General features: G+C 34.6%; 2 protein-coding genes across 2 annotated transcripts; both read left to right on the top strand.

Moving 5' to 3' along the window:
- Positions 1 to 987: 987 nt before the first annotated feature.
- On the top strand, positions 988 to 9,229 carry LOC132724713 (uncharacterized). The gene is made up of 8 exons (XM_060709645.1): positions 988 to 2,102; positions 2,873 to 3,002; positions 3,890 to 4,087; positions 4,702 to 4,803; positions 5,436 to 5,605; positions 6,115 to 6,271; positions 6,888 to 6,974; positions 8,459 to 9,229. Exons 1-8 carry the CDS (start codon positions 1,003 to 1,005, stop codon positions 8,648 to 8,650), a joined length of 2,136 nt encoding a protein of 711 aa, XP_060565628.1. The 5' UTR covers positions 988 to 1,002; the 3' UTR covers positions 8,651 to 9,229.
- Positions 9,230 to 12,936: 3,707 nt separating this feature from the next.
- On the top strand, positions 12,937 to 15,000 carry LOC132724703 (putative amidohydrolase YtcJ). Its single transcript, XM_060709634.1, has one exon. The coding sequence runs from the start codon at positions 12,937 to 12,939 to the stop codon at positions 14,998 to 15,000; it is 2,064 nt and encodes a 687-aa protein (XP_060565617.1).
- Positions 15,001 to 27,020: the final 12,020 nt, after the last annotated feature.

Genomic DNA, 27,020 nt, shown 5'->3' with positions numbered 1-27,020 from the left:
GGACAAGTCCTCCAGAAGAGTATTAATTTAGTCATTTTAGATTTTTGGAGGATAGTACAAGATACAGATACAGAAAGATGCCATAATTCCAGAAGCTTCTCCTGGTTCTTTAGCGTGCAAAGTGTTAAATCACTCATACACGGGACCTCGATTTAAAGTCTCATCCGAAAGACTGATTAGTAATTTTAGTTTGCCAGCCCGGGAATCGAACTCTCAATGTCGAGATTACAAGTCTCGCGCTCTAACCAATTGAGCTATGCGGGCTGGCTAAAATACAATTGGCTTGTGCATTAGGACGTTTTTATACGTCCTTTTATCAATATAACCATACCAGCCATTAACCACAGACACTTGGGGTTTGGAGCTCAAAACGCCTTTAAAATCCAAATAAAATGCATATTTGTCAATCCCAGCACATGTACTGATCATATATAATTATCAAAAAAACTTAATATAAGCCATTTTGAAAAAAAATCATATTTCAACATCTATAAGTACAAGTGTCTGTGCCATTAAGGACTATAAACAGTGCCATAGAATTTGCTTAATTCAACATGTAGACAAAAACTTATATTTGCCGACGCTAATTATATGTACAAACATAATGAATTATTAAAAAAATTAATTTCAATAAACAGGCAATCGTTTGCCACTAAGGTGACAGTAATGTGCATTGTATCGATTCGGACAACAAATTTGTTAGTTTTTAACTGGACATTCAAATAAGACATTGAGTAAAATATTTGAAAAAATTATTTATTTTTCATTTCTTACTTTTGAATGGTTTGTCTAAAATGAGCCAATTTCTTTCTATAACTAGAACAGTTGTATAACTTCTAACGTGAACAATACTGTAAAGGAATAAACGTTGCTGTCTGCTGTTCAATATTTGAAAACACGGCTTGTGGTAGGCAAGACATATTGTTTTATCTAGTGTTTTTCTTTTGTTTTTAATACAAAATGTTGGGAACTCCACTTTACACAGCAATACAAGAGAAGACTATGAAGACGCCGGACAAAACTCTTGATTTGATAAATGCGGATAATGAAATCATAAACTCAAAAGGTGAATCGAACGAAACATATCTTCACTTCATATCTGAAGAGTACTCTGGTGACGAAGACGCACCTGCTTTGATACCAGTCATATTTCAATTAAGCAACGCTGGAATGGACGTGAACGCGACGGATACGTCAGGAAATACCGCTCTCCATGTAGCTGCACAACGAGATAAAACCAGAAAATTGATACGTGCTCTCCTCATGGTTGGCGTTGACCCGCTAATTAAAAATTCAGAAAAGAAAACTCCATTAAAACTTGCGAAACCATTCCCGGAAAATTTAAAGATTTTGAATTTCATGTCACCAGGGTTATGGAACGCCGTGGAAAGAAATTCTGAAGAAAGGGTTAAGACGCTGACATCTAACTGGTGTAAAGTAAATGAGAAGAGAAATCAAATAACTATGTTAGCACTTGCTGAAAAGATTGGAAACGTCGAGATAAGGAAGATGCTCGCGAAAATAGAAAATACAAATGCTTTTGTTCATTATGCTCTCGCTGGTGACAGGAAGAAAATGAGACCTTTTTTCAAAATACGCAATGTTTCCGTAGACACGTTTTCTTCTTCTTACATTGATGAAGTTTCCGGGGATTATGTAAGTTTGCCGCTCGTCGGAGAAGTCGCACTTCTTGGATTAACTAACGTCGTCAGAAAGCTCTTGCGAAAGAAAGCTTCTCTTATTTTCTCTGTGTTGAAAACGCCGATGTACTTGTATGTAATGCAACATATCAAGCCGATTGAAGAATTCTATGAAATGCTTGAAATACTACTGGATAAAGTGGACTTTATACGAAATAAAAGTGACACAAATACAGTCCTCGATGTTGCATATGACAAGAACCTACCTATCAGCGTTCTTCGGACGATGACGACGAAAGGCCTTGACCTTTTTCTTGCAGACGATGACGGTCATTTTCTGCGGGACAGAATACTCCTGAAAAATGCAACAGAAACTTCGAAAACTATCGAGAAAGAAATTGCTTATGTTGATAAAATCGTCATTGACATGGCTAGCAACGGGTGTATTGGTTTGCTACAAGGGTAGGTATAAATGTGTGTTATGTGCAGTAAAACATTTTTATAAAGCCCAATCTAGAATTATGACCAAATGATCTTTCTGACATGCGTTCTCTTATAACAATGCTCATTTTAATTGATCAGAATTACGTTTGAAGGGAAATTTAAACTCCATACTTAAAATATTTCTGTAAACGGAAGTGATCTGTAGAACATAATTTATTATGCTAATAAAACAAGCGTGTATAATTCTTAAAATGATCATTACTGACCGGTTTTTTAAATGTGGGAAGTTTTTGAGCTTTCATAATTATTTATTATGCAAAAGATCAATTTTCTTGCAGATATCGACCAATGAAATAAGCTGTCCTTGGTAAAGGAGACTATTAATGTACTTGATATAAACCTAACATTAAAACATGATAATTTCCATTGTTTCTTTCTCCTCTATGTTTTAATACATAACTCATAGAAGACTTTAAAAGCAATATACAACTGTACATGTATATGTACAAGTGTGTAAAAGATATTCACGAAATAGACCGGGATGCTGCGACTGTAATTCGTCATTTACCTATAATCAGAGTCTTACATTACATAATATTTAAATACAATCAAGCTTGGTGATGAGATAATTTTCAAAAAATCTAGAAAAGTGTGATCCCTAGGAAGCATTAGTCACAACAAAATTACATGCAAATTGTAGACTCGGTTTGATACAGTCTATACACTTATTTCGATATAATTAATAGATAATTATGTTCTTGTCAAAAATACTTGTACTAATACTGCAGGCTAGTAGAAAGAAGTTACGAGTATATCGATGTGGCTGTAGACGAAGTGGGCTCGGTGAAAATCGGGCTAGCAAAATCCCTGGGGGATGCGAAAGCAGAAAAATTTCTAAAGGAGGCAAATGATGTACAGGTAAAGAGGAGATTATGATTTTTTTTATAAAAATCGTGAATATTGATGGCAGTTAACAATATATATGTTTCAAAATAATAAATATTTATCTAAGATAAAAATGGACTAAATCTATACATCAAGGATAGCTAAAGTCTAAAAAAGAAAGGTCGCTAGTCGTTTCTTTAATAAATTTGACTTCAAATGGTGATACTTTTCTGCAAAGCCGTCCGTTAGAATGTTGTATATATGTGTACAGTCACTTGGCATGGAGGTCTTTCAAAATGATGAGCAACCTAAATGAATTATTTAAGTTCTGCGGTGCCTGAAAGTCCCGATGTTCATATGACTGAAAGGACAAACTGTTGTTGACTTGTATGTACTAAAACTCAAAGATTGACTTCATTTTTACACATTGATCCGGCCAGTGGATTCTTTTATTTTTGTTTGTTTGTTTGTTTTGGGTTTTACGTCACATCGACACAGTGTAGGTCATATCGCGACGTTCCAGCTTAACTGGTGGAGGAAGCCCTCTGGTGCCCTTCCGTGCATTATTTAAGGCACGAACGAGCACCTGAGTAGAACCACCGACGTTCCGTAAGCCAGCTGGACAGCTTCATCACATGAAAGAATCCAAAGTCCCTGTCGGGATTCGAACCAACAGCGGTGAGGGGCAAGTGGTTTGAAGTCAACGACCCTTTTATTTTTGTATGCGTCCATAGATTAAGATAATGTTACTTGTTGCTTTTGCTGTTGTCGTTTTTGTGTGTGTTTTTTAGCCGTTGTCTTTCTTTGTTTATAGTTCGTGTATGCTTTGTTTGTTTGTTTCTCTCCGCGGATTTTCTTCTTTGATTGTTTGTTTGTTTGTTTGTGTGTTTTGAAAGGACATGGTCTGATTTTTATTTCAGAAATGTTTCAGGCAGATATGTCACGTGATTATGATAGGACATTTAGCACAGGTGCAGAGTTTATTGAAAGGGAACGTGATAAAAGTCACCGACAGAATGGGTCGTTCGTTAGTACATCGTTCTGTTCTGTTTGAACGTCGCCACGTGCTTCGTTATCTTCTAAAAGTCAAAGCGAGTCTGGCCAATAGTTTGGACAACGTATGTTGTAATCTTGCTTTCTTTTTTTTTTCCCCTTTTTCCACAAGTTGACTTAATCACGTTTCTACAATTCTGAAATAATCTTACAAAACAGAAATCTGCCAACACCATACTCGAGTTGTTTTATTTTTACTCGGAGGAATTTTTTTTTAATTTCTCATTAATTTCTCTCGTATGAGACCTTCGGAAAATGATGTTCCATGTCATGTCCTTTATAATATGCTTGTAAAAGAACCAACTGTTTCTTCTGGAAAGGTGATATTTGAAATTTCTGTGGCACTACCCTCCAAAATTAAAGCTACAGTCATTTTTCAAGAGTGTACATTACTTGTAGTTAAAGTAACCCCTAAATCTCCTGCAACAAAACGTGATTAACCAGTACCACCAGTATAGAACCGGACCAGCATGCATTTCCGCACAATTTGACCAGGCTCTTTACTGTTGGAAGCTCATATTTTGATATTGATATCCATTGAATTGTCCCATATTTTAAACAGGGCAAATCCATTATACAAAAAGAAAGTTAAGAGCTAATATTACTGCTATTTTATTTGAACCTGTTATGAATTCATTATCCAGCCTGTTAAAGATATACATGTATCTATATATTCTAGGCTGGAAGATCACCCTTATTTATGGCCTGTGCCCTTGAAGATGGAGAAGATATGGTATTGGCCCTGAAGGCCATGGGATGTAAAATGGACCTTCTAGATAAGGTAAATGTCTTACATGTACTAAAAATAGTCTATAGTAAGCTCGAATCAAAACAATTTCCCAAATTATATCATTCAAATTCGGGCCCACATCTTGATTTTTGGACCTAACCAGTACTGGTACAAAAATGAGAAATCATGACCGTGGTCTGATTATGACTCGAGTCCGCGATTTCTGGTTTTAGCAAATTTGTTTTTTTGTGTCAGGCCTTTATTGGAATATTTGATTTTTAATTGGAGCCGTGCTTATATCCTTGGTGATATTTAATTAGACGGCAGTGGTGTATATATTCTTGGTCTGAGGCTGTATTGAATTTTTCCGCATAACTCAAATATAAGAAATCTGATTGCTCAGAAAACAACAAAGAATATGTCGGTACCAATGAAAAGTCCTTTAAATTTGAGATAGAGTTCTATGTTTGATAACCTCGAGGCAAGGTTATTGACTGGTATGAAACCAACGGCAGAAAAAAATAGTGCGGAGACAGGGCACCGAAAAAAAATCCTCAAAGCCTTATTCTATAATTTAGACACAATTCAAAATTCAAGCCGATCAAGTCAGTTGCAACCATTTGGATGATTAATTAAAAAAACATTAGGTAAATAACACTACTCTTTTCTTTAAAATTTAAAAGAATGGTATTTCACCAAGCGACATTAAAGCAATGACTCCAAAGGAGAAGAGAAAGTTGGTGATGCAGGAGAGACAAACGGATTATGGCATGGATACATACTTATTCTTCAAGTATTTTGACATAAAAGAGGCAATAAGGGCTGCAGATCTGAGCAAAGTCGAAGAAATCAGGTTTGATTTGACGGATTGACCCTTTATGTTGTAATAACGTCAATTTTCAACTGTTATAATGGTGATTGACCGACCATTAATTGTGGGAAATGTCTGTCTAAAACATAAAAAAGACTGGCCAACTCTTTCTCTATTTATATATATTGAACGTTTCAGAATAAAAAAAAATACAGAAATTTCTTTTGGCCATTTGGGTTACAATGTATTTGTCATTCATGCGAATTAAATTATAAAATTAAAAGCGAATGTGGCAAAATGTAAACATTTTGACTTTCACCTGATTACTTACTATATACCATTGGTGGACATAATATCAATTGATGTTTATGCTTCCAAGAACATGATTATTTTTATTCGATTTCTGTATTTTATTAACGCTTGAAAAAGAAGTTGTCACAATGTCCAAAAGAAGGGGGTAAGAGGGTTATTAAATTTGAACTTTAAATGTCGTGTTCCACATCAAGCATAAATTTAACTTCAAACCGTTGTCGTATATTTCTTGACTGTAGGGCACACATCTACCGGGACATTATGACCAATGATATCTCGGCTAAAATGTACCAAACGAATCCACCACAGAGGGACATACTCCAGTTTGCAATAGACGCTAGACGAGATAAGATAGCCAAATATCTCCTTACAATGGGAATGGCCTGGGATGTTAAGGTGAAGATAGCACGTTTATATATCATCTTCACAGCACTCCTAAGATTTAGTTTTGCTTTGTGCTACAACTTAAATATGGGAACATTATTTACTAGCTATAACCCTAAGCATAGTATTCTTCTCGTATATATTTTCAAAATATTGCCCTACCTTCCGATCAGATTTTATTACTACAAATATTCTTATTGGTGCATATTTGAATGATAGGTAATAGAAAGAGCATCGAAACATGAGTATGAGGGGAGCGTAACCCCCGAGAATATATTAGACTGCCGAGTGTTTTGATGTTCTTTCTCTTTTGTATCATAAGCAAAAATTAAAACACGTTCCCTGTCGTTACAATATGGAACCCCAGAAAAAAGTAACCTAAGTATGACTTTATCCCTTGTTCCGTCCCCACAATAATATATCCATGAAAAAATGAGCCAAATAATGAGCATGCTCTTTTTTATTTTCAACAGAGAGTGAGGTAACTGGAGTGTTGGTAACCAATACCTGCACTCCAGTTAACGCACTGTGCATGTATGTGTACAAGATTTGACTCTGACATTAATGAAAGGTTTCCAAACTGTGATACATGTATAATATGTCTTTGAACTTTGCCCTGTAATTTCAGTATAAGCAAGGCGATGAGGAGATGACCCTGCTTGAAGCGGCGAGGAAGTATAACATGCAAGCTGTCATAGGGTACATCCAGTATCAGGTATGAATCCCACCACCCGCACCCTTCCCCGCCAAAAATAGAATACGAACAAAAAATAAAAAAATAAAAAAATAAAAGAAAAAGAAACATACACGGTCTGTTGCTCTTTTCTGTGCGTAGTTGATCGATGGTTTGATCAATATTTACCCAAACTACTATAGTTCTGGCTTCCATAACTTTATATGTCGCTTTTATTTTTACGTTGTGCGACAGGTCTAGCAGTTCTATAAAACCTGCTCGTTGAAGTCTGTTCCAAACTACGAAATACGTTCTTATCGAAATCACGTGAAATATTGCTTTCATTCACATCATACTTCTGACCGAGACACCGAAAATAGTAATAGCGGGCTAATCGAGTTGCAGATAATAGCTTATAAGATATCTTACTGCAAGACATTTCAAAATTATTCCATTACTTTAATTATGCCAGCGATTTTTTTAAACAATTCATCGTAATCTAGCCTAAGACAATTTGCAAAACATCACATATTATGAAGAAATAGCGTGTCGACTTCAGCATGACTGGTAATTGTCACAAAAACCTGTGCTATAACGACGATGTGTTTTTGCTGTGACCTGACGAGCCCGTTTATAGTTGTGGTTAAGCATAAATTTCAAACAAAGTTCCACACAAAAGGGTGTGTTTCTTTTGTCTCTTTTAGGGAATACATATATACATGTACATGTATATTTTAAAAAATCACCTACTGATACGAATATTGGAGCACCGTACAGCACTGAATTAAAACACCGCATTTTATTCCGTCAGACTGATAATTAACGTCATATATTTTTTCCATCATACTTGGCATGATATATAAAAAGTGAATTTTTCGATTAAAGACTGTTCATTTATTGTTTTATTTCAAGGAAGACTTTTGAAAGTCGAAACTAAGTCAAATATACTTAGTCTAGTTAAATGGTCTCAATAGATTAGTTTGTCGATTATTATTGTATTTATTTTTTTTTTCATATTTTAATCGAATTTCATCAAACGTATAAATCAAAGATGTGGTAAACGCCATGTTACCGTGTCAATGCACTATATATGATGAAGATCCTACATTTGGGATAACATAGTCAACTTTGCCTCTTTGGTGTTGTTTAACCCAGTTACATTCTTGTCCTTTAACTGGCATATGACCCTTGATGCATAGCCTCAAGTGTGCACATGACTGATTAATAATTCAAACAAGCCGACCGACACTGTTTTTTAAGCTTGTACATGTTATTAGAAAACTATCCGTTACATTTTATAATGGAAGAACTATCCTTTGCATTTTACTTACAATTTTATTTAATTGTGGCAATAACTGTCCTTTACATATTATTTTAGAATGACCAGTGCAATTCTCAGATTTCCGTAATGACCAATGATAATTCTTCTCATATTCAGCTCTTCCCTGTAAATTTTATAGGAAGTCAAACTGATTTTAGATGGCCTTCGGGCATTAATATAAATAAAATAAAATATTTGTTTTCAGTCTGAGAAAATAGAACAGCACAAGAAGCTTATAAAAAAGTTGAAGAGTAAAGGTGTTGTGAAAAATGTGAAGAATGTCAAGACGTCAAATGATAAACAAAACACGGAGGAGGACAGCACCAATGTTGATACTGAAGCACCAGCTGAAGACACGGAGGAAATAGAAGAGAGCAAGACATGTACTCTTCAATGACAGAAAATAAATGTACATCAGATTATCGTTACCCAAAAACATATGATATATTATTGCTTCTGTATAAAATAAGGCTTAAAGATTATTTTTGACGTGTTGCACTAATTACTGATTAATTAATAATGAAGCAGTGATGTGGGTTAGTTTTAATGTCTGTTTGCTTTATTATATCAGCACCAATTAATTGTTCTTAACATTTTTGACATGCCTATCAGCTTATAATCATTGTTAGACAAATTCGATATAAATAAGACAATTGAGGTTACTAGAATTGAAATCAATTCAATATAATTTATGTTTTTGTACTGTTCGGCGTTTTATGCAAACGGACACTTTAACTGTATTATTGTCACATAAAAGTTAAAAAAAACTACATGCATTGAGGGCATCAAGTGCCCCTCCTGGCAGAATATCTCAAGAACACGGACCAACATCTAATGTGCGCAAAAATATATATTCTGTAAGCTTATTTGATAGCTTTATTACACAAAAGAAAAATCAACATCCATTTGAACTTAAAGCAGTGACGGACCCCAGACTGCAATCCAAGGTCGTTAACGAGCCGTCCTTGTATGTCATTAACATTAGAGCTGTCATCGATATCGACAATATCGATGTATCGTTGATATTTTTTTGTCGATCAATAATCGATACACATTTTAAAAAATCGATACTTTTGACTTATATATTAAATGTCTAGAAATTATACAATTCACCCAAAATATATGCAGAAACAGTTATTTATATCTAATGTTATGCTTTTGTTATATAGTGGAATTATTTCATAGCAATGGTGACAAAAAATATTGTCTGGAAAAAATCAAGCAGTGGACAAGACACTGTACAGAACATGTTTTTGGCTGAAATCATTGAAACAGGTATGAAAGTGAATGACAGACAAGTGAGTATAGGATATTATCGATATATCGGTGTATCGTTGATTTTAGTCACTTGATATCGATATATCGTTGATATGCTTTTCACTGAATCAATGACAGCTCTAATTAACATAAATGTTGAAAACAATGCAAATACATCTCGTAGTCTAGTATATGAAGAACTGAAGTACTACACCGAATAGTTTTGCTCTAGAAATATGTTAAAAGAATAGTTGATGGCGCACATTAAAGACTTTATTTTGCCTGTGTATAAAAAAGATGACTTGTACTTTTAGATGAATTAAAATTGTATATTACGTACAAAGTAAATACTTCACAAATTTATTTCATTTCAAAGACAAATGAAATGAGTTTATATACATTTGAAAGTATTTTTATCATTATCATTACCGTATTACGCCATGGTACAGAATTATCCCGGCTGATTGATGTTATTGTTGGGTTTTCATTTCGTTACTTTCGAGAAAGTCGACTATTAAAATATTATTTTTTCAAAAAACAAATATCTAACTTAACAATCTTAAAATCAACCAAAACTGGATTTCTTATCAATAAAAAGGTGATAATTTTCAGCATTCTTAAACCAAATATATGACTTTTATGTGACTTTCTTTCTTTCTCTTGTTCCTTATCTCTTTTTCTCTTCTATTATTACTTCTCCTCCAATGTACATGTTTTAATAATTAAATCTCTCAACATATTAGTTTAATTAACCAATCACTAAACTAAGCAATATATCCCTTTAAAAATGAATTCATACTCGTGCTTATACCTCTAATCTAACAGCAATGTATCTTAAATTTAGTTCATGAATACTTGACATAAACATAGTATGTATAGTAAGAAATCAAGAACAAGTCGATATGATATGTATAGTTTAGTTTAGATATTTATATTTTGTTACCATTTATTTGAAATTTGTTAAATACTGATTACGGAGAGAGTTTTCAAAAAAGCTTTACAAGCTTCCTACTCAATCCGTAAATTTTATTTTATGTAATTTATTATGTAAATGTGTGGATTATTAATAAAATATTGTTTAAACTAAATATATGACAAGTATCGGAAAAGAGGGGGGGGGAGAGGCTTAATTAGAGTCTTCCTTTCAAAAATCAAAAGAAATTTAATATAATTCGTATAAACAGCCAAAGAATATTTAGATCTAGTTTCCCGTTCAAAATAACCATTGTCATTTGCTATTCTTTATTACCGCTATTTTGAAATAAAAACCCTCAGACACTAAGTCACAAAATATTCTGTAATATTTTTCCACATTCTAGCAGTAAAGGAACAAGAGGGCCATGATGGCCCTGAGGTCGCTCACCTGTATATAGCCCCCCCCCCCCCGGGCAAATTTTTACCCAAGGGCTTTTATTTGAACAGACTTGGTAGACACCCATAAGAAGATGTTTCATGCTAAACATCTAAGTTCTAGCTCATTGGGGTTTTTAAAAGAAGATTTTTTAAGTTTTTACTATACACATATAGTTAAAAACAATGACACCCCTGGGGCAGGGCCAGTTTTGACCCCTGGGCTTTTATTTGAACAAAGTTTGTAGATATTTACTTAAAAATGTTTCATGTATAATATCTAAACTCAAGCTATTTGGGTTTTTTTCAAAGAAGATTTTTAAGTTTTTGCTATACACATATAAGGAAAATCAATGACCCCCGGGGCGGGCCAGTTTTGAACCCAGGGCTTTTATTTGAACATACTTGGTAGACACCCATTAGAACATGTTTCATGCTAAATATCTTAGCTCTAGCTCTTTGAGTTCTTTAAAAGAAGATTTTTTAAGTTTTTACTATATGCATATAGGGAAAATCAATGACCCCCTGGGGCGGGGCCAATTTTGACCCCAGGGCTTTTATTTGAACAAACTTGGTAGACACTCATTAGAAGATGTTTCATGCTAAATATCTTAGCTCTAGCTCTTTGGGTTCTTTAAAAGAAGATTTTTTTAAGTTTTTACTATATGCATATAGGGAAAATCTATGACCCCCTGGGACAGGGCCAATTTTGACCCCAGGGCTTTTAATTGAACAAACTTGGTAGACATTCACTAGAAGATGTTTCATGTCAAATATCTAAGCTCTAGCTCTTACAGTTCTTTAATAGAAGATTTTTTAAGTTTTTACTATATGCATATAGGGAAAATCAATGACCCCCCGGGGCGGGGCCAATTTTGACCCCAGGGCTTTTATTTGAACAAACTTGGTAGACACTCACTAGAAGATGTTTCATGCCAAATATCTTAGCTCTAGCTCTTTGGGTTCTTTAAAAGAAGATTTTTTAAGTTTTTACTATATGCATATAGGGAAAATCAATGACCCCCTGGGCCCGGGCCAATTTTGACCCTAGGGCTTTTATTTGAACAAACTTGGTAGACACTCATTAGAAGATGTTTCATGCCAAATATCTAAGCTCTAGCTCTTACGGTTCTTTAAAAGAAGATATTTAAAGATTTTTCTTTCGGTTGCCATGGCAACCAGAGTTCTGCATGAAATGGAATTCTTTGAACAATCTTGATAGAGCTTCATACAAAGAGTATTCCTGCCAAGTTTCATTAACATTGGCCTTGCGGTATCATAGAAGATGTCCTTAGAATATTTAAAATGTGGACGGACGACAGACGACGGACGCCATTTGGTTGGCCATCCTAAAAGCTCACCTGCACTTTGTGCAAGGTGAGCTAAAACAGGTATTTTGCATTTTAATTATTGTCAAGAAAAATACATAAAATGTAGAAATCTGATGCAAATGTAGTCGTTGTTTCTATCTATCTTATTATCCGGATCTACGCCATATCGTTCTATTTTACTTGTATATTAAATACTCCATTAAATATTTCAACATGAGCAAAGAATGAGCATTTTTACAGCATGATCTATTCATAAGCAGTGAGAAGAAATCATGATGTAAATATAAATAATACAGCGAGTGGGAAAACCGCACACTTATCCATGAAATAAAAAAAAACTTAGAATACAGAATGACATAACCATTTTAAATTTTATTAAGTTGCGGGCATATATAGGTCTACTCTACAATTCACAATGTTTGAATGCATAATGTAATTTTGACAGCAATTATCTTGCATAAATAATTACTTGTAGTGAACGGAAAAAATTGTTTAAAGCCACAATCTCGATAAAAAAATACATTATAATTATATACTCGTATTTACTAAAACAAAATGTTTTGAATTCATTTCTTTGTATTGCACTTACGTCCTACATATAGATAGAAATCAAACACCCGTATATAAACTTATACAACCTGAACGGATCGAGTTTATGACTTTATCACGTGGTATGACGGATCGTATTTATAAAGCGTCAATAGATACATTGCTTCATTTTAGATAAACAGACACAAAGGGGAAGATGAAGCTCACGATAAAACTGTCGTTCCTGTTTCTCTTTGTAACTATAATTTCATTTTCAGAATGTCGTAGTTTAAAAGATTCAAGAAGAAAGTTTGATCTTACCAGGATTTTAAAATGCTTGTTGATGAACGAGGATTGTGAAAAGGAAACATACTCTCGACAAAATGATCCTTTGACAGAGGTGATCTCATCTATAATAATGCTAAACGGTGTTGTATACACTGTGGATGGTACAGACTGGCATTTGAATCCAAAAGAAGCAATTGTTGTCTATAATGAAAAGATAAAGTATGTCGGCTCAAACGATGAAGCAAGGAAATACATTATACCTTGGAATAGTCAAGTTTACGATTTGGGTGGTGGTGTGGTCTTCCCAGGCTTCCATGATGTTCACATGCATCCTTTAGAGGCCATGTCACCAGTAGCAGGAGCATGTATACTGCCAAACCTTACACCACCAGATGATCAAAAGGTTACAAACGCGTTAAACGAATGCAAAGATAAGACGGTTATTGGAACAGATTGGGTTCTTGGTGCTGGACATTCCGTCACATCGTTATTAGAATATGTCAAAAAAGGTGAATCTCCAAAGCTTTTATTGGACAAGTTTATAAAAGACCGACCAGCCGCAATGCTTGAGGAAACGTCGCACTCTGCATGGGTCAATTCAAAGGCTTTAGAAATGGCAAAAATTACAAGCGAAACACCCGAGAAGCCTGGTGGAGTAATTATGAGGGAGCCAGACAGCAATAAACCCAATGGTATTCTGTTTGAAAATGCGGCAATCGAAATATTTGCGCTTGCTATGGATCCATGTAAGGGGAACAATAATCAACTCATTTGCCAATTGAATAATGAAGGATTGTTTAATTCAATGGAAGAACTAAAGTCCTATGGTATTACTTCATTTTGCGACGCAAGGGTTTATTGGAAGTTGGGACATGATTATTCGTATGAGGATGCGTGCAAAAATGAATATCTTACTACTAGGACTGTACTAGGTCTTTGGGCGTATCCTAATGCAAATGACGCAGATCAAATCAGTAACTTAAAAAGTCTTTACTGGAATCCGTCGCCAAACAACGAATGTTCACTAAGGAAAACCCAAATTAAAGTTTATATGGATGGCATTGTGGAGAGTACAACCGCAGCTATGGAGAAAAACTATCTTGTCAATCTGTCTTTGCCCATTATAAGCAAAGAGAACATTGGAATGAACTATTTTGATAAAAATCGTTTGACAACATACCTTAAAGAACTTCAAGAATTAGGTAACGAGAACGAAGGGTTCGATTTTCACATTCATGCGATAGGTGATCGTGGCATTAAAGATGCACTTGACGCTATTGAGGAAGCTAAACAGTATCTTAAAGTGAGAAAGCCGAGGCATAGATTAACACATTTAGAAATTGTAGATCCAACCGATATATCAAGATTTGTGAAACTAGATGTAATTGCTGATTTTCAAGTTGCTGGAGACTTCACACTTCCCTCAGAACATCAGCATCTTGCTCAGTATGTAGGGGAAACAAAAGATAAGTTTTCTATCCCTGTTAAAGATGTTCTTAAAACTGGTGCTAAAACAACATTTAGCAGCGACTGGGATGTTAGCACCCTGAATCCATTCGTCGGAGTGCAACACGCTGCAAGAAGAGGCGATCAATCTGTGACCATAAAGGAAGCTATTGAAATGTATACTGTAAATCCAGCTTTTGCCATGAGACAGGAAGATAGGGTTGGGTTTTTGTCAGAGGGAATGGAAGCCGACCTTATTGTCATCGATCAGGACATATTCAATATCCACAAGGAAAAAATCAAATATACTCAAGTCTTACAAACTATTTTCATGGGCGAAAGTATTTATTCTTCCAAAGGAAATCACAATTTTATTGAAACCCTTACATCGGATTTGGATGTCTTGAAAAATAAATCTTTGCTTGAATGGTGCTGGAATTTGGCTGATTGGTCTGATATTTGTTACAGTCTTTGTGAGAGTGTAAACATTGACGGGTTGAACGATGAGGATATGAAACGTGTAATGACTTATTTTTGTTATCCTTAAAGGCTAAGTAGCATATAAAACAAACAAATACAAATTGCATTGATCTGTACCAGCCTGTCATCGAAAATACGACTTTTCATATACATGTATCAGTAGAACGTTATACATGTATACGTATGTGGTTGGTTTTACACCGATATCAACATATTTATGGACATGTCTTTAACATTAACTCTTACCAGCTTCCTTGGATTACTAAACAGTAATGTAATGAAGGACGATTTCTGAGTCAGCGGCAATAGACAACCATAGACTGTATGTTCGAGATCAATTGTCACAAAAATGCTGGTTTGCTGCAAGGGTGATACCAAATGAACCCTAGATTACAGATTTAATGCTTTCATACCCTATTGAGCGGGCAGACGTACATATTTGTTTGTTTATTTTTCGTTTTATTTTCTATATTTAGCATTAGTTCTTATAATACAAGTTTATAAATTTCTTGTTATGTAAATTATAGTTAAATTTATAAAAAAAAATAAATGTTATATCTAATAACTTTCTCACTATTGATAACACTAAAATACATTATTGTAGTTCATTCTCTCTCCTTACTATATACAGAAAATAAAATATATATTAACCAAAGTTGTTGTTACTTTAAACTATGTTTCTGAATTATTTTTCTTTGCGAATGACGCTCTAATTTACAAGAAGGGCCTAAATTTTCTTTCCAAAGTTTTATGCCATTATATATAGGTCTGAATCAATAACTTGTGTGCAAAATTTTCAGATCATTCGCTCACTCCGTTTTGTCCAAAATAATCATTTTCTTTTGTAAAATGATCGACAAGAGTTTAAACGTTTTTAGTCAAATCGAGTTAAAATCTCAATAAATTGCGAATTTCAATTTCTGAGTGTATTTCAGAAAAAAAAAGAAATACTATGTCGTTCGCAAATGGTTACTAAGTCTTGCGCATGGGAAAATTATGTGGCGTGCACGAGTTACTAAGTCTAGCGCACGATAAAATAAAGCCGTGCGCACGATTTACTTCGTGATGCGAACGAGATAACTAAGTCATGCGCACAACATAATTAACCAATAAGGTTACACTATATATACATATTTATGAATTTTCATTGTTAACTAGAAATGTGCCATAGGGCAATGATGTCCCTACTTCACCTGCCTGTCACAGTGGCATACATACACATTATGCTTAATAAGTTTCACTGTGACATTGACCTTTGACCATATAATCTGAAAGTCAGGATTGGAAATCTACTTGTTATGAGCAATATTCCTACCAAGTAACATAAACAATGACTTATTATTCTCGAGTTATGACTCGGTAACTATTTTACATGTGTCACTGTGGTTTTGACCTTTGACCTAATGCCTCCGAAATCAATATGGTTTCCTACTGGCTATTATGTCAAGGATTGGACAATGGTATTACATTAAGCATCTTTGTGACCCTGATTTTTGTCACACTTATCTCAGAATCATTAAGTGTCGGCTACTGATTAGGTTCAATGCCTATACCAGGTGATATAAACCATGACTTATTCTTTCTCAAGTTTTTTATTAAACAAGGATTTTACATGAAGTGTCATGGTTATCTTGAACTTTGGCCTTATGACCTCAAGCTTTTATAAAGGTCATCTACTGGCCGTAGGCAATGTGCCTTACAAATAAAATAAATAAACCAGAGATTATTCCTTCTCAAGTTATTGTACAGAAAAGGTTTAACAGGCCACTAATACGTACGTCCGAATCAAAATAATCACAGGATAATCTTGTGCGCACGGCATTATATCTCGTACGCACCTCTTAATTGTTTCGTGCGCACCACCTAATAACTCGTACGGACGACAAAGTATCTCGTGTCTACCATTTAATTATCTCGTGCGCACGACTTAGTAACTCGTTCGCACCATTTAGTAACTCGTGCGCACCACTTAATTATTTCGTGTGCACGACTTAGTTATCTTGTCAGCATGGCATAATATCTCGTGCGCATCACTTGATTATCTTGTGCGCACGACTTAGTAACTCGTACGCACGACAAAGTATTATGCCTACTACTTAATTATCTCGTGCGCATCTTAGAAACTCGTGCGCACAGCATATATTCTCGTGCACACCATTTCATTTTCTCGTGCGCACGACTAAGTAACTGGTGCCCACGACTCACGAGATATAATAAATAAAAACATACACATGTCACCTCTGTGTCACTGTTGTTAAGTGACCCATATATGTATGTAAGATTTCAGATTTTATATTTTAGGCTTTTAGACTTTAGTATCAGACAAAGACTCTTCCACCGTTTCGCCCTATAAAAAAAGAATATATTCTAAAATCATGCTTATACACACATTAAAATAAAGAATGAAATAATCAGCCCAATGTACAGTAAGGCTCTCGAGATTGTGAAACCCTTTACAATTTTCAGTACTCTTTTAAAGAAATTAAATCATCAAGACGTTTCCGCTAAATTTTGGATATTATAGTGGCCTGTAGTATCCATTACAAACCCGCAAGAAATTTTAAACATCAGTTTAAACAAGAGCCATGTCAACATGGCCATCCCCCGCCGAATGTGTTTGCTCATTGGAAGAATGTATATGTAGTAGAGCAGAATAATTCCATTTTAAGAGGTCTTTTGGTAATGAAAACTGATGGCTATAGTGATTACAGATTTGAAACCTATGTGAATACTGATGGCTGAAAATAACAAAGGGCAATAACTGAAAAATAATGCAGGGTAGGTTATCATTCTTGTGTGCTGCATCCCTCCTCAGTAAAATCTATCCACCTATGAAGTTTCAAGTTGATACCTCAAATACTTTTTGAGAAAAAAAAATTGAATTGAAAAATTAAGTATGAAAAATAACAAAGGGCAATAACTCAAAAATTATAAAAGGAAGAGTTATCATTCTTGTGCACTGCACACCTCCTGAGTGAGATCTATGCACCTTTGAAGTTTAATAATGATATCTCAAAGGCCTTTTGAGTTATGCTCTGGACAAAAATTAATTTTGAAAAATAAAAAAGGGCAATAACTAAACAATTATGCAGGATAGAGTTATCGTTCTTGTGCACTGCACTCTTCCTCAATGAGATCCATCCACCTATGAAGTTTCAAGTTGATACCTCAAATATTTTTTGAGATAAGCTCCGGACAAAATAGTATGAAAAAGAACAAAGGGCAATAACTCAAAAATTGTACAAGGAAGAGTTATCATTCTTGTGCACAGCATTCCTCTTCAATAAAATCTATCCACCTATGACATTTCATGTTGACATCTCAAACACTTTTGAGTTATGCTCCACTCGGGTGAAAAATTAGGTATGAAAAATAACAAAGGGCAATAACTCAAAAATTATGAAAGGTAGAGTTATCATTCTTGTGCACTGCACACCTCCTGAGTGAGATATATGCACCTATGAAGTTTCATGTTGATATCTCATAGGCTTTTGGAGTTATGCTCTGGACAAAAATCAATTTTGAAAAATAACAAAGGGCAATAACTCAAAAATTATGCAGGGTAGAGTTATCATTCTTGTGCACTGCACTCCTCCTCAATGAGGTCTATCCACCTATGAAGTTTCAAGTTGATAACTCAAATACTTTTAGAGATATGCTCCGGACAAAAATGTCGGACGGAAGGACGGAAGTTCTAACAGGAGAGTAATAATGTGGCTACTCTATTGTTCTCTCTATTGTTCTTTTTAGCCACACAAAAGAAAATAGCCACATAAAAGCATTACGGAATGAATGACATCAAAGAGAAAGAACAGTTACCTATTGTCCCACTAGCCACATAATTACTGTCCTGTGAGTGCGGGCGGACGGACGGAAGGACGAAGGTCGGACGGACGGACGGAGACTATTTCTATATCCCCCGCCGCCTTTTCGGCGGGGGATCAAAATGTCGCGGGCAACTATTATATCCGCGAGTTGTCGAGTATCGGGGTGAGCAGAAAAACGGACCATGACGCGCGACAAAGCGATACGGCGCTTGACAATGCGATACGACACACGATAACACGAAGCGATATTTTATAAAATGTCGCGATCTTTTTCTGACTTTTACACTGCGACACCCGACAATGCGAAGCAACACACGACAATACGAAGCGACACTCGACAATGCGAAGCGACACTCGACAATGCGAAGCGACACTCGACAATGCGTGGCGACATTTTGACTAATATCGTATCGTTTTGTCTTGCTTCTATTTGTGACAGGTCAAAATTTAATACCACACCGACAATACTTCTGACTCAGTTTGATTGAGCATGTTCAATCGAAAGCAACCGTACATATCCCCTATTCACCGGCTTAAACAGAATTCAACATGTAGACAAAAACAATGGCGAAATTTTGAATTTAGAACTTTCCGCAGATGTATTCATACTGCAATTAAGTCGACATTCCTGGTATAAATTATAAGATATAAAAGTAAAAATACGCATTACATGCTTCTAAAAAATCGTAAATTGATGATAAACAGTTGACGATTTTTTTCCCAATATTGTACAAATTCATTTAATTTTCTGATACGTATTTTCAATGATTTCATATTTACCCATTGTATACAGAAGAAATACATAGTAGTCAGATAGGTGAAATTCTTTCAGTTCTCTTTGTCTCTGAGATGATTAATGTAATCAACAAGGTGTTCCGAATATATAAAGACAAAGTTTAACTGATTAGGAACACACCGTTGATTACCCCATAATCATCCTATTGAAATGCATCAATTCAAGTTGGTTTGTTCGTCACGCCAACAGTGTTAATTTCACGTGGTCTGACTGGTGGAGGAGAACCTCAAAGGACCCTTCGTGGGTTGTTTCAGAAACTGGCAAGCACCTGAGTAGAACACTCGACCTAGCTAACGGGATAGCTTCATCAGATGAAAGAATCTAAAGTCCTTGGAGGGTTTCGAATCCACAGCATTAAGAGGCAAGTATATAATATGAAGTCGCCTACCCACGGAGGCCCCTTTAAGTATAAAAAGGGAATGACTTGCTTCGAAGTGAAAAAATATACATTTTAACACATTAAAGAATCAACCGTGTACCTTTATGTCTTATGATGATCATGCATACATGTAATTAGTTTGTTCCACGTCAAAAAAATGATTTTCCCCATTTTATAAATAGGCTTCTATGGCTATAATTATTATAATTTTATTTTCCATAATAGATAACCATATTTGAATAGTTTTGAATAAAAAGCCGAAAAAAGAAAGCCAAAGTCTTAAAGACCCTTTGGGCTTCTTTTCTACAAGACCTTACCATACCAAACAAGCATTTTACAGTTAAATGCTTTTAGCATTATCAGTACATCTAGACCCCTGATCATCATCATCATCATCTCAATGTCTATTTTATTGAGCGAGACTTAAAATGTGTTGGTGCACCACATTTAATTCCCTGTTCGGGCTGTCATATACCGGACATGGCGCCTGAATAATTAAATGCTAAGGCGCCTGAATAATTAAATGCTAGAATCTCGCCTTTTCCCGCCGAAATGCACCTTTAGACGTCTAATTCATCTTTTCATACCGATGTGTATACGAAAATGAATGAAAACTAAGAAAAGACGGAAAATACGATATTTTTTTCTATTATGTGGTCATGATTTCTGCAAGCGTTTAGAGGTACTGCTCCAACACTGTAGTGTGTTGTTTTTTGCATTCATTCTATATAAATATAATACAGTATGGCTAGCTATATATACAGGATATTCGGGTTTATTCTCTAAATACATGATTAATTTTCATCGAGTGGTATGAAAATAAATACAGTTTCATGTGTGGCGTAGCCACGAATGAAGTATAATAGTTTTCATACCACATGAAGATGAAAATATGTCCTGTATTTATAGAAAAAACTTGAATTTTTTGTTTATAATATACATTTTCTTTTTATTTTGACAATACAATTTGAAAAAATTTCCTGTAAATTTTGTGTACTGGAAGAATTTAGAAGAAATGTTAAGAAGTCCGGCAAGACAACAGTGAAAATACGAAAAATATGTTTCACTGCAGTGAAAAATAATTTTTTACAATGAAAATACGGAAAATGAAAATACGCATTTTATTTAATTTATATTTATCAATTTCCCAATATTTCATTCATAAGCATATAAGAAATTAACATACTTAAACATGTAAATGTTAAATCGTTATCATTGAACTTTAAAAAAAAATTAAGGAAATATCTGGTCATATTATTCATAAAGCTGAAAGTGGAGTGTTTTTCTTTTAACATTTTCAAAGGCATTAATACAGTCTTATCGATAAAAATACATATAAGTAACCTTATTATAGTGCTTCTGAATGCAAGTTAATATTTACCAGCCAGTGATCTGTGAACTCATCGGTTTAAAAAAATTTTATGTCATAAACTTTTTTTACTTTTAATCAACACCCATCTTTCACCTTGTAATGAACTCCAAAAGTCATTGAACCAGTTATGGGTTATTATGTCATGAAAATGGTCTATGTCAGCCAACAGCAAGTTTTATATGTGTGTCAGTATTTTTCAGATTGAATATTCCTTTTGCCTATGTCCGATGAGTAGCTTAGAAATAAAAGATGGCGTCAAAGCCCTATATTGAAATAGTGTAAAATACTAACGTTGGCTTATATTTGTTTCCACATTTCCAAATATTTCAAGTGAAATTTTGCACACAACGTATCAAATATTGTGTTGTGTATAATAAAGAATAACTTGTTCATAGACGGTACTGAAAAGTGCAACTTACGGTCCACGCATCCTAGCACGAGTATTACTATCTTCACAATTATTTCCATGAAAAATGAGAAAAACATCAACAAGGCAAAGCGACATTTACAGATCTCGGCCCAAGACACAAGCCAGCCACCCTAGCAGGGTATACTCAGAAGGCACCGATCGAAGAAGAGAGAGGACACAATTAAGGGTTGCGAAAGGAAAAGTGGACATGTAATAAGTGAAATGATAAGAGTTATATAAGGGCCAATTCGATAATTAAAGGAGCATGGTTTGAGAATAAGTAAAGGGTCATGTGGCAGAGGGCAAAAATGGGACGTTGGGGTAATTGAAAGGAAATACTTTCCGCTAACGACAATTTAACAAGATAGGACATCACAGAACGCATAAACGTATAAAACATGTAATAATACACAAAGACATTCATGTGAGGGAACACAGAGGGGTACCGACTTGGAATGGTCAGTATTATGTGATAACACTACTGGTGAACAAGAACCTGTTTTAGCCGCGCCAAACCTATACCTGACTCGTAACCCCAATATACTGCTATAGAACAAGATAGTGTGAATCAAATTAATCCCTGCCAAGTCAAAATTCTACTAATTTTTATGGTCACATAAGACAAAGTATATAAAACATATGTATATATACAAAAAGATACAGCCTTGTGACCACAACAAATGCACTCGATGTCTAAAAAGAAGGCAGAGCAACAAGAAAATCACCAATAAGGGTCTGACGAAGCAAGCCAGAAGACGAAAATTAATGCAATCCAGTCGGAAAGGCATTATCAAACCGAGCCTGCAATTTTCATGTTATTTTGTTGTGATCAATGCTTCCGAGGGATCACACTTTGTTCCAATTCTTTAGAACTGTCTATCATAGCCTTTTCCACTTGTTACGTCAAATGCAATCAAAAAAGGAAAGCGTAGAGTAAAACTTTAATATGGTATGCCTTAAAATAAAAGGGCCCTAGCCTCTTTTATAAAGACAGAAGAAAAAAAAACTATGACCTACAATCTTACAACAACAAACTTGTAAAAATATTTTATAAATTAAATCAAAGTCATAAAAATGAAATTCCCCTCATAAAATATATTTTTTAATATTAATTCACTCAATATACTTATCTACTCATTATTCAGATTCAATCTATATGATATGCCTGTATGTAATTTCTCTGAAAATAGGTAAGTTCAAAACCCTACATTTGATCATTTTGTCATAGTAAGGTGACCTTTCTGTTGAAAATGTATTAGAGTTAATTAAAACGTATACATATACATGTACAGTGCGTTAACTGGGGTAAAGGTATTAGTTACCCGCACTCTAGGGCATGCCAATTGATTGGTTTATTTTTCTGGGGTTTACTTATTGTGACGATGGAGAAAAGGAAAGCGATTTTTAAATAGTCAGATGCTCGTTCATTGGTTACTTTTTTATGGGGTTTCGTATTGTGCCAACAGGAAACGTGTTTTCATTTTTGCCTATGATACAAAAGAGAAAGATCATCAAAACACTCGGCAAACTGATTTTAACTTGAGTCTACACCCACTCGTACAAGTCAAATAGCTTCGTTTTTCCATGCTCATTCTATTACTAAATTACCACAACCACAACTTAAGTCATGGTCTTAAAACAAGAGCTTCAAATTGGACAGCACGCTCGAATATTCAAAATCAAGAGCCTGCATAATAAAGGACTTTTTTTGTCACAAAATGTAAAGTTCTTTGAAAATCATGTTAGAGGGAAATGACCTACAAAAATGATCCAAAACTTTAACTTAACTCACATGAATTCCCTCAATGGTTGTGAAGTTTGATCTTGTACGAGGAATTCCTAACTATTCGAAATCAATGCTAGAGTAATTGGTCTTGAACAGTGACCTACAGATATGTATATAAAGCAGCACTTTTCTATTGAAAGCACATTAAGAGATATATGTGAATCAAATACAACTGATGCAAAAAAATTCATACTGTGACAGAACTTTTTAAATATAAGAGAAAAATGTATACAACATTTAAGTATTTCTTCAGTAAGACGAACTCACTGGACTTATGGACATAAAATATTATTTTAATCCTCTCTTAAATTTTGGTTGAAATTATTAACGCACCAATAACAAAAATGTTATATATTTGCAAAGGTCGAATGTTAACTGAATTCTAGAGGAAAACTAGATTATAAAAGAACTTTTCAAAGAAGCAGATAGCTATAAATTGTTCTGCTATAGAAGGGAAAAGCACGGTATAATGTATAACATGAACCCTTAAAAAGCGATGATTTAGAAATGCTTATTGATTAAAAACTTACACCACTTACGCTTTATTATTTTATATAGATCAAAAAAGAGTTCAAGAGTTCAAATGAGCTGAATTTATATACTAGTACATGTATATGAAAAAAAATCATCATCACATTCAAATGGCTATATCTAATTTACCAGTACTTAGATCTTCAAAAAGTAATTGGCTCTTTTATTATGCTAATTTAAGCTGTATTATGCAGACGATTAATCTGCTTTTACACTGACCTAGAGTATAAAATCTACTGAATGAAGCTCAGCACGGGTCCACTTTTTGTCATGTTTCTTATTTTTCTTTTGAAAAAGATGGTAAAAAAACCTGAAATGGGATTTAAACTATTTTTATGGAGTTCCCTTGTGTAATAACTACCTGCACTTTCTTACCTTCAAATGTTATAACTGATGACTATATCAACATAATTATATATAAAAAAAATACTCTAGTGAAAGTGACCCCGGTCTACCTTTAATATGACATTCAAATTTTTTTACCCATTACGTAAAATGTAAATTAACAAGAAATCGCACACCCGTAACTGACACAAGTTTTTTTTAACCTTTCCTGATTGATTACTTTGATTTGAGTTTTTTTTTATTTAGGGTGGCCAATTATTTTTCGTGATTTTATGCTAATTATGTAAGGTAACGTAAGTATGACAAAAGTCTACTTGAACTGATAAATAAGACGAAATAAAATGTTTCCATCAATAATTGCTTTAATCAAGATGGAGACTATATATCTGGGAAAAAAAACAAGCGGACATAAACTGGCATTTAAACTCCAAAAAAGCTATGGTTGCTGATTTGTGCCATGTCGTATGAGCACGGAACGTGGCGGGGCGAATATTGTAATTTGAACGTATTTTCGCAATGCGACCTTTCGTCCCGATACGCGCCACATTCAATTTGCCGTGTTTCTACCTTCAGTATGTCCTGTACGTCTTTGTCTGGCGGGTCAAAAACCGGCAAGCAAGAACACGCCACAATTTGAATATCATGTTTTGCCTGCAATCTGTCGTATCTTTTGCAATATGTAATATAATATATTAGTTGCTATTTACAAAATTAAATTGGTCGCGCAGCTACTTTTCTTTATATATATATATAAACAGTCGATTTACTAGACTGATATCAACCAAAATAAATGTGTTATGGTTCATATTAAATACTGCAATCCTATTGGACAAAAAAAGTTTCAAACACATAATGCCGTTCTTGACAAATTCAATTCTTATGCTAACTTAACTTACTCTGTATCGAATGGCATATGTACTTTTACCAGTTTTATTTATTTTGATTGTGATGTATATGTACATGTGATGAGACGAAAATAAACTAAGTGAATTGAATTTAAACACTCATGCACCTATACTTGTTTATTAATTACCTTGAAACATTTTGATGAGTGGTTGGACTATGGCGCATTCAAACAGTAATTACTTCTATAGCACCACTCGGTATCGTCGATTTTATTAGATGATATTATATTTTGTCTAAGTCACGCCCGTTTAACTCACAACGAGTGAAAAATGTCCATCGGTAAAAATGTTGTGAGCAACTTCCGTTCCTCGCTGTGAGCACCCATCTTTGACGTGTGACACGATAAACAAGGTGACTTTTTCATAATTTTTGAAGATTGCAGACATTTATGTAAAAATATCGGAATGCAGTTAGCTAGCGATGTGTTTTCCGAGTATGCACATGTAAAGATATTGTCTGTTGGTGGACAATTTGATGGAAATACCGTGCGACGCAGTCACTCGGGGTAGCTGGAAAAACTGGAGACAACTTCTCTTTGGACCTAATTTAACATTGAAAACGTCGATTCTGGTGACGTTTTGTGCATTCTTACCTAAAACAGATGCCCACATGTCATCAGCGTAAATTATTATCTGAAAGTCTTCATAGAAACCAAGATATACCCTTTTTGCTTTAATCCTCGTTGTGAGCACCATAACCTCGTTGTGAGCAAGACAAGCGCAGTGCGTGTATGGTTTAAATATGTTATTCAGATGGTGAAAATATAATTTTCAATATACCACAGCAATTAAAACGTTTTTTGCACAGCAGCATTGCTTTGCACTTGACGTTGTGCATACCCCAAAGGGAGGCATATTAGTTTTGAACTGTTTGTTTGTCAGTCCGAGCAAATATATGATATTTATGAGCTTCATTCCGTAGTTAAATAAAGGACAAAAACTCATAAAATTCGAAATAAGAGCTATTTTTGAGCTAATTTTGGACGTTGGTCCAGGTGGTGTTTATGAGCTGATTTGCCTCATAAATATCAAAAGTTGGTACGTCCGTCAATCTGTCCGAAAACTTTTACATTGGCCTTAACTTCCTTATTAGAAAACGGATTTGATAACCCTATTTGAACACAACATCCCTTAGCACCTTCCTACGGACCTGTATTTTTTACCTTGACCCCTGAATGGCCTTTACCTTGAAAGTCAAATTGTCAAAGAACATTTAAGATTGGCCATAATGTCCTGGCATAAAGTTTAGGCACAACACATCTTTGGACAAGGCCTTTCAACTATCCTATTTTATTTGAACTTGACCCCTGAATGACCTTCACCTTGAAGGTCAAATTGTCCAAATACTTAAAAATTGGTCAAAACTTCCTTATTAGTAAACGGATTCTACTCATATTTTGAAACAACAACCCTTTAGGCAAGATCTTCAAACTGATCTGTATTTTTTTTATCTTGTACCGTGAATGACCTTCTAGAACATCCAAAAACTTTAAGATTGGTCATCACTTCTTTATAAGTAAGTTGGTTTAATTCATATTTGGACACAATGCCCCTTTGGACAAGACCTTCCAGCTGACCTATATGCATTTCACCTTGACCTTGAATTACCTTCACATTGAAGATCTAATTGTCCAAAAACAAATAATCTATCTGGTCCATAAATCAAAGGACAAAGCACCACTTCAGGGGCATTGTCAACTTACCGTGATATTTCTTGTTTTACACAACTTGGTCAGT

Source organism: Ruditapes philippinarum, unplaced genomic scaffold (genome assembly GCF_026571515.1).
Source record: "Ruditapes philippinarum isolate M1 unplaced genomic scaffold, ASM2657151v2 ctg502_1_1_1_1, whole genome shotgun sequence".
In the NCBI taxonomy this organism is placed as follows: Eukaryota; Metazoa; Mollusca; class Bivalvia; order Venerida; family Veneridae; genus Ruditapes; species Ruditapes philippinarum.
The sequence above is the reverse complement of the archived record's forward strand: the minus strand, read 5'-3'. Positions and strand labels throughout refer to the sequence as shown.

Bases quoted from the DNA above. Each gene is read 5' to 3' on its own strand.
- LOC132724703 (XM_060709634.1), top strand. From the start codon at position 12,937: ATGAAGCTCACGATAAAACTGTCGTTCCTGTTTCTCTTTGTAACTATA.
- LOC132724713 (XM_060709645.1), top strand. From the start codon at position 1,003: ATGAAGACGCCGGACAAAACTCTTGATTTGATAAATGCGGATAATGAA. The intron at 4,088-4,701 runs GTATGTTGTAAT...TATATATTCTAG, and splicing joins TGGCCAATAGTTTGGACAAC to GCTGGAAGATCACCCTTATT. The intron at 6,975-8,458 runs GTATGAATCCCA...ATTTGTTTTCAG, and splicing joins TAGGGTACATCCAGTATCAG to TCTGAGAAAATAGAACAGCA.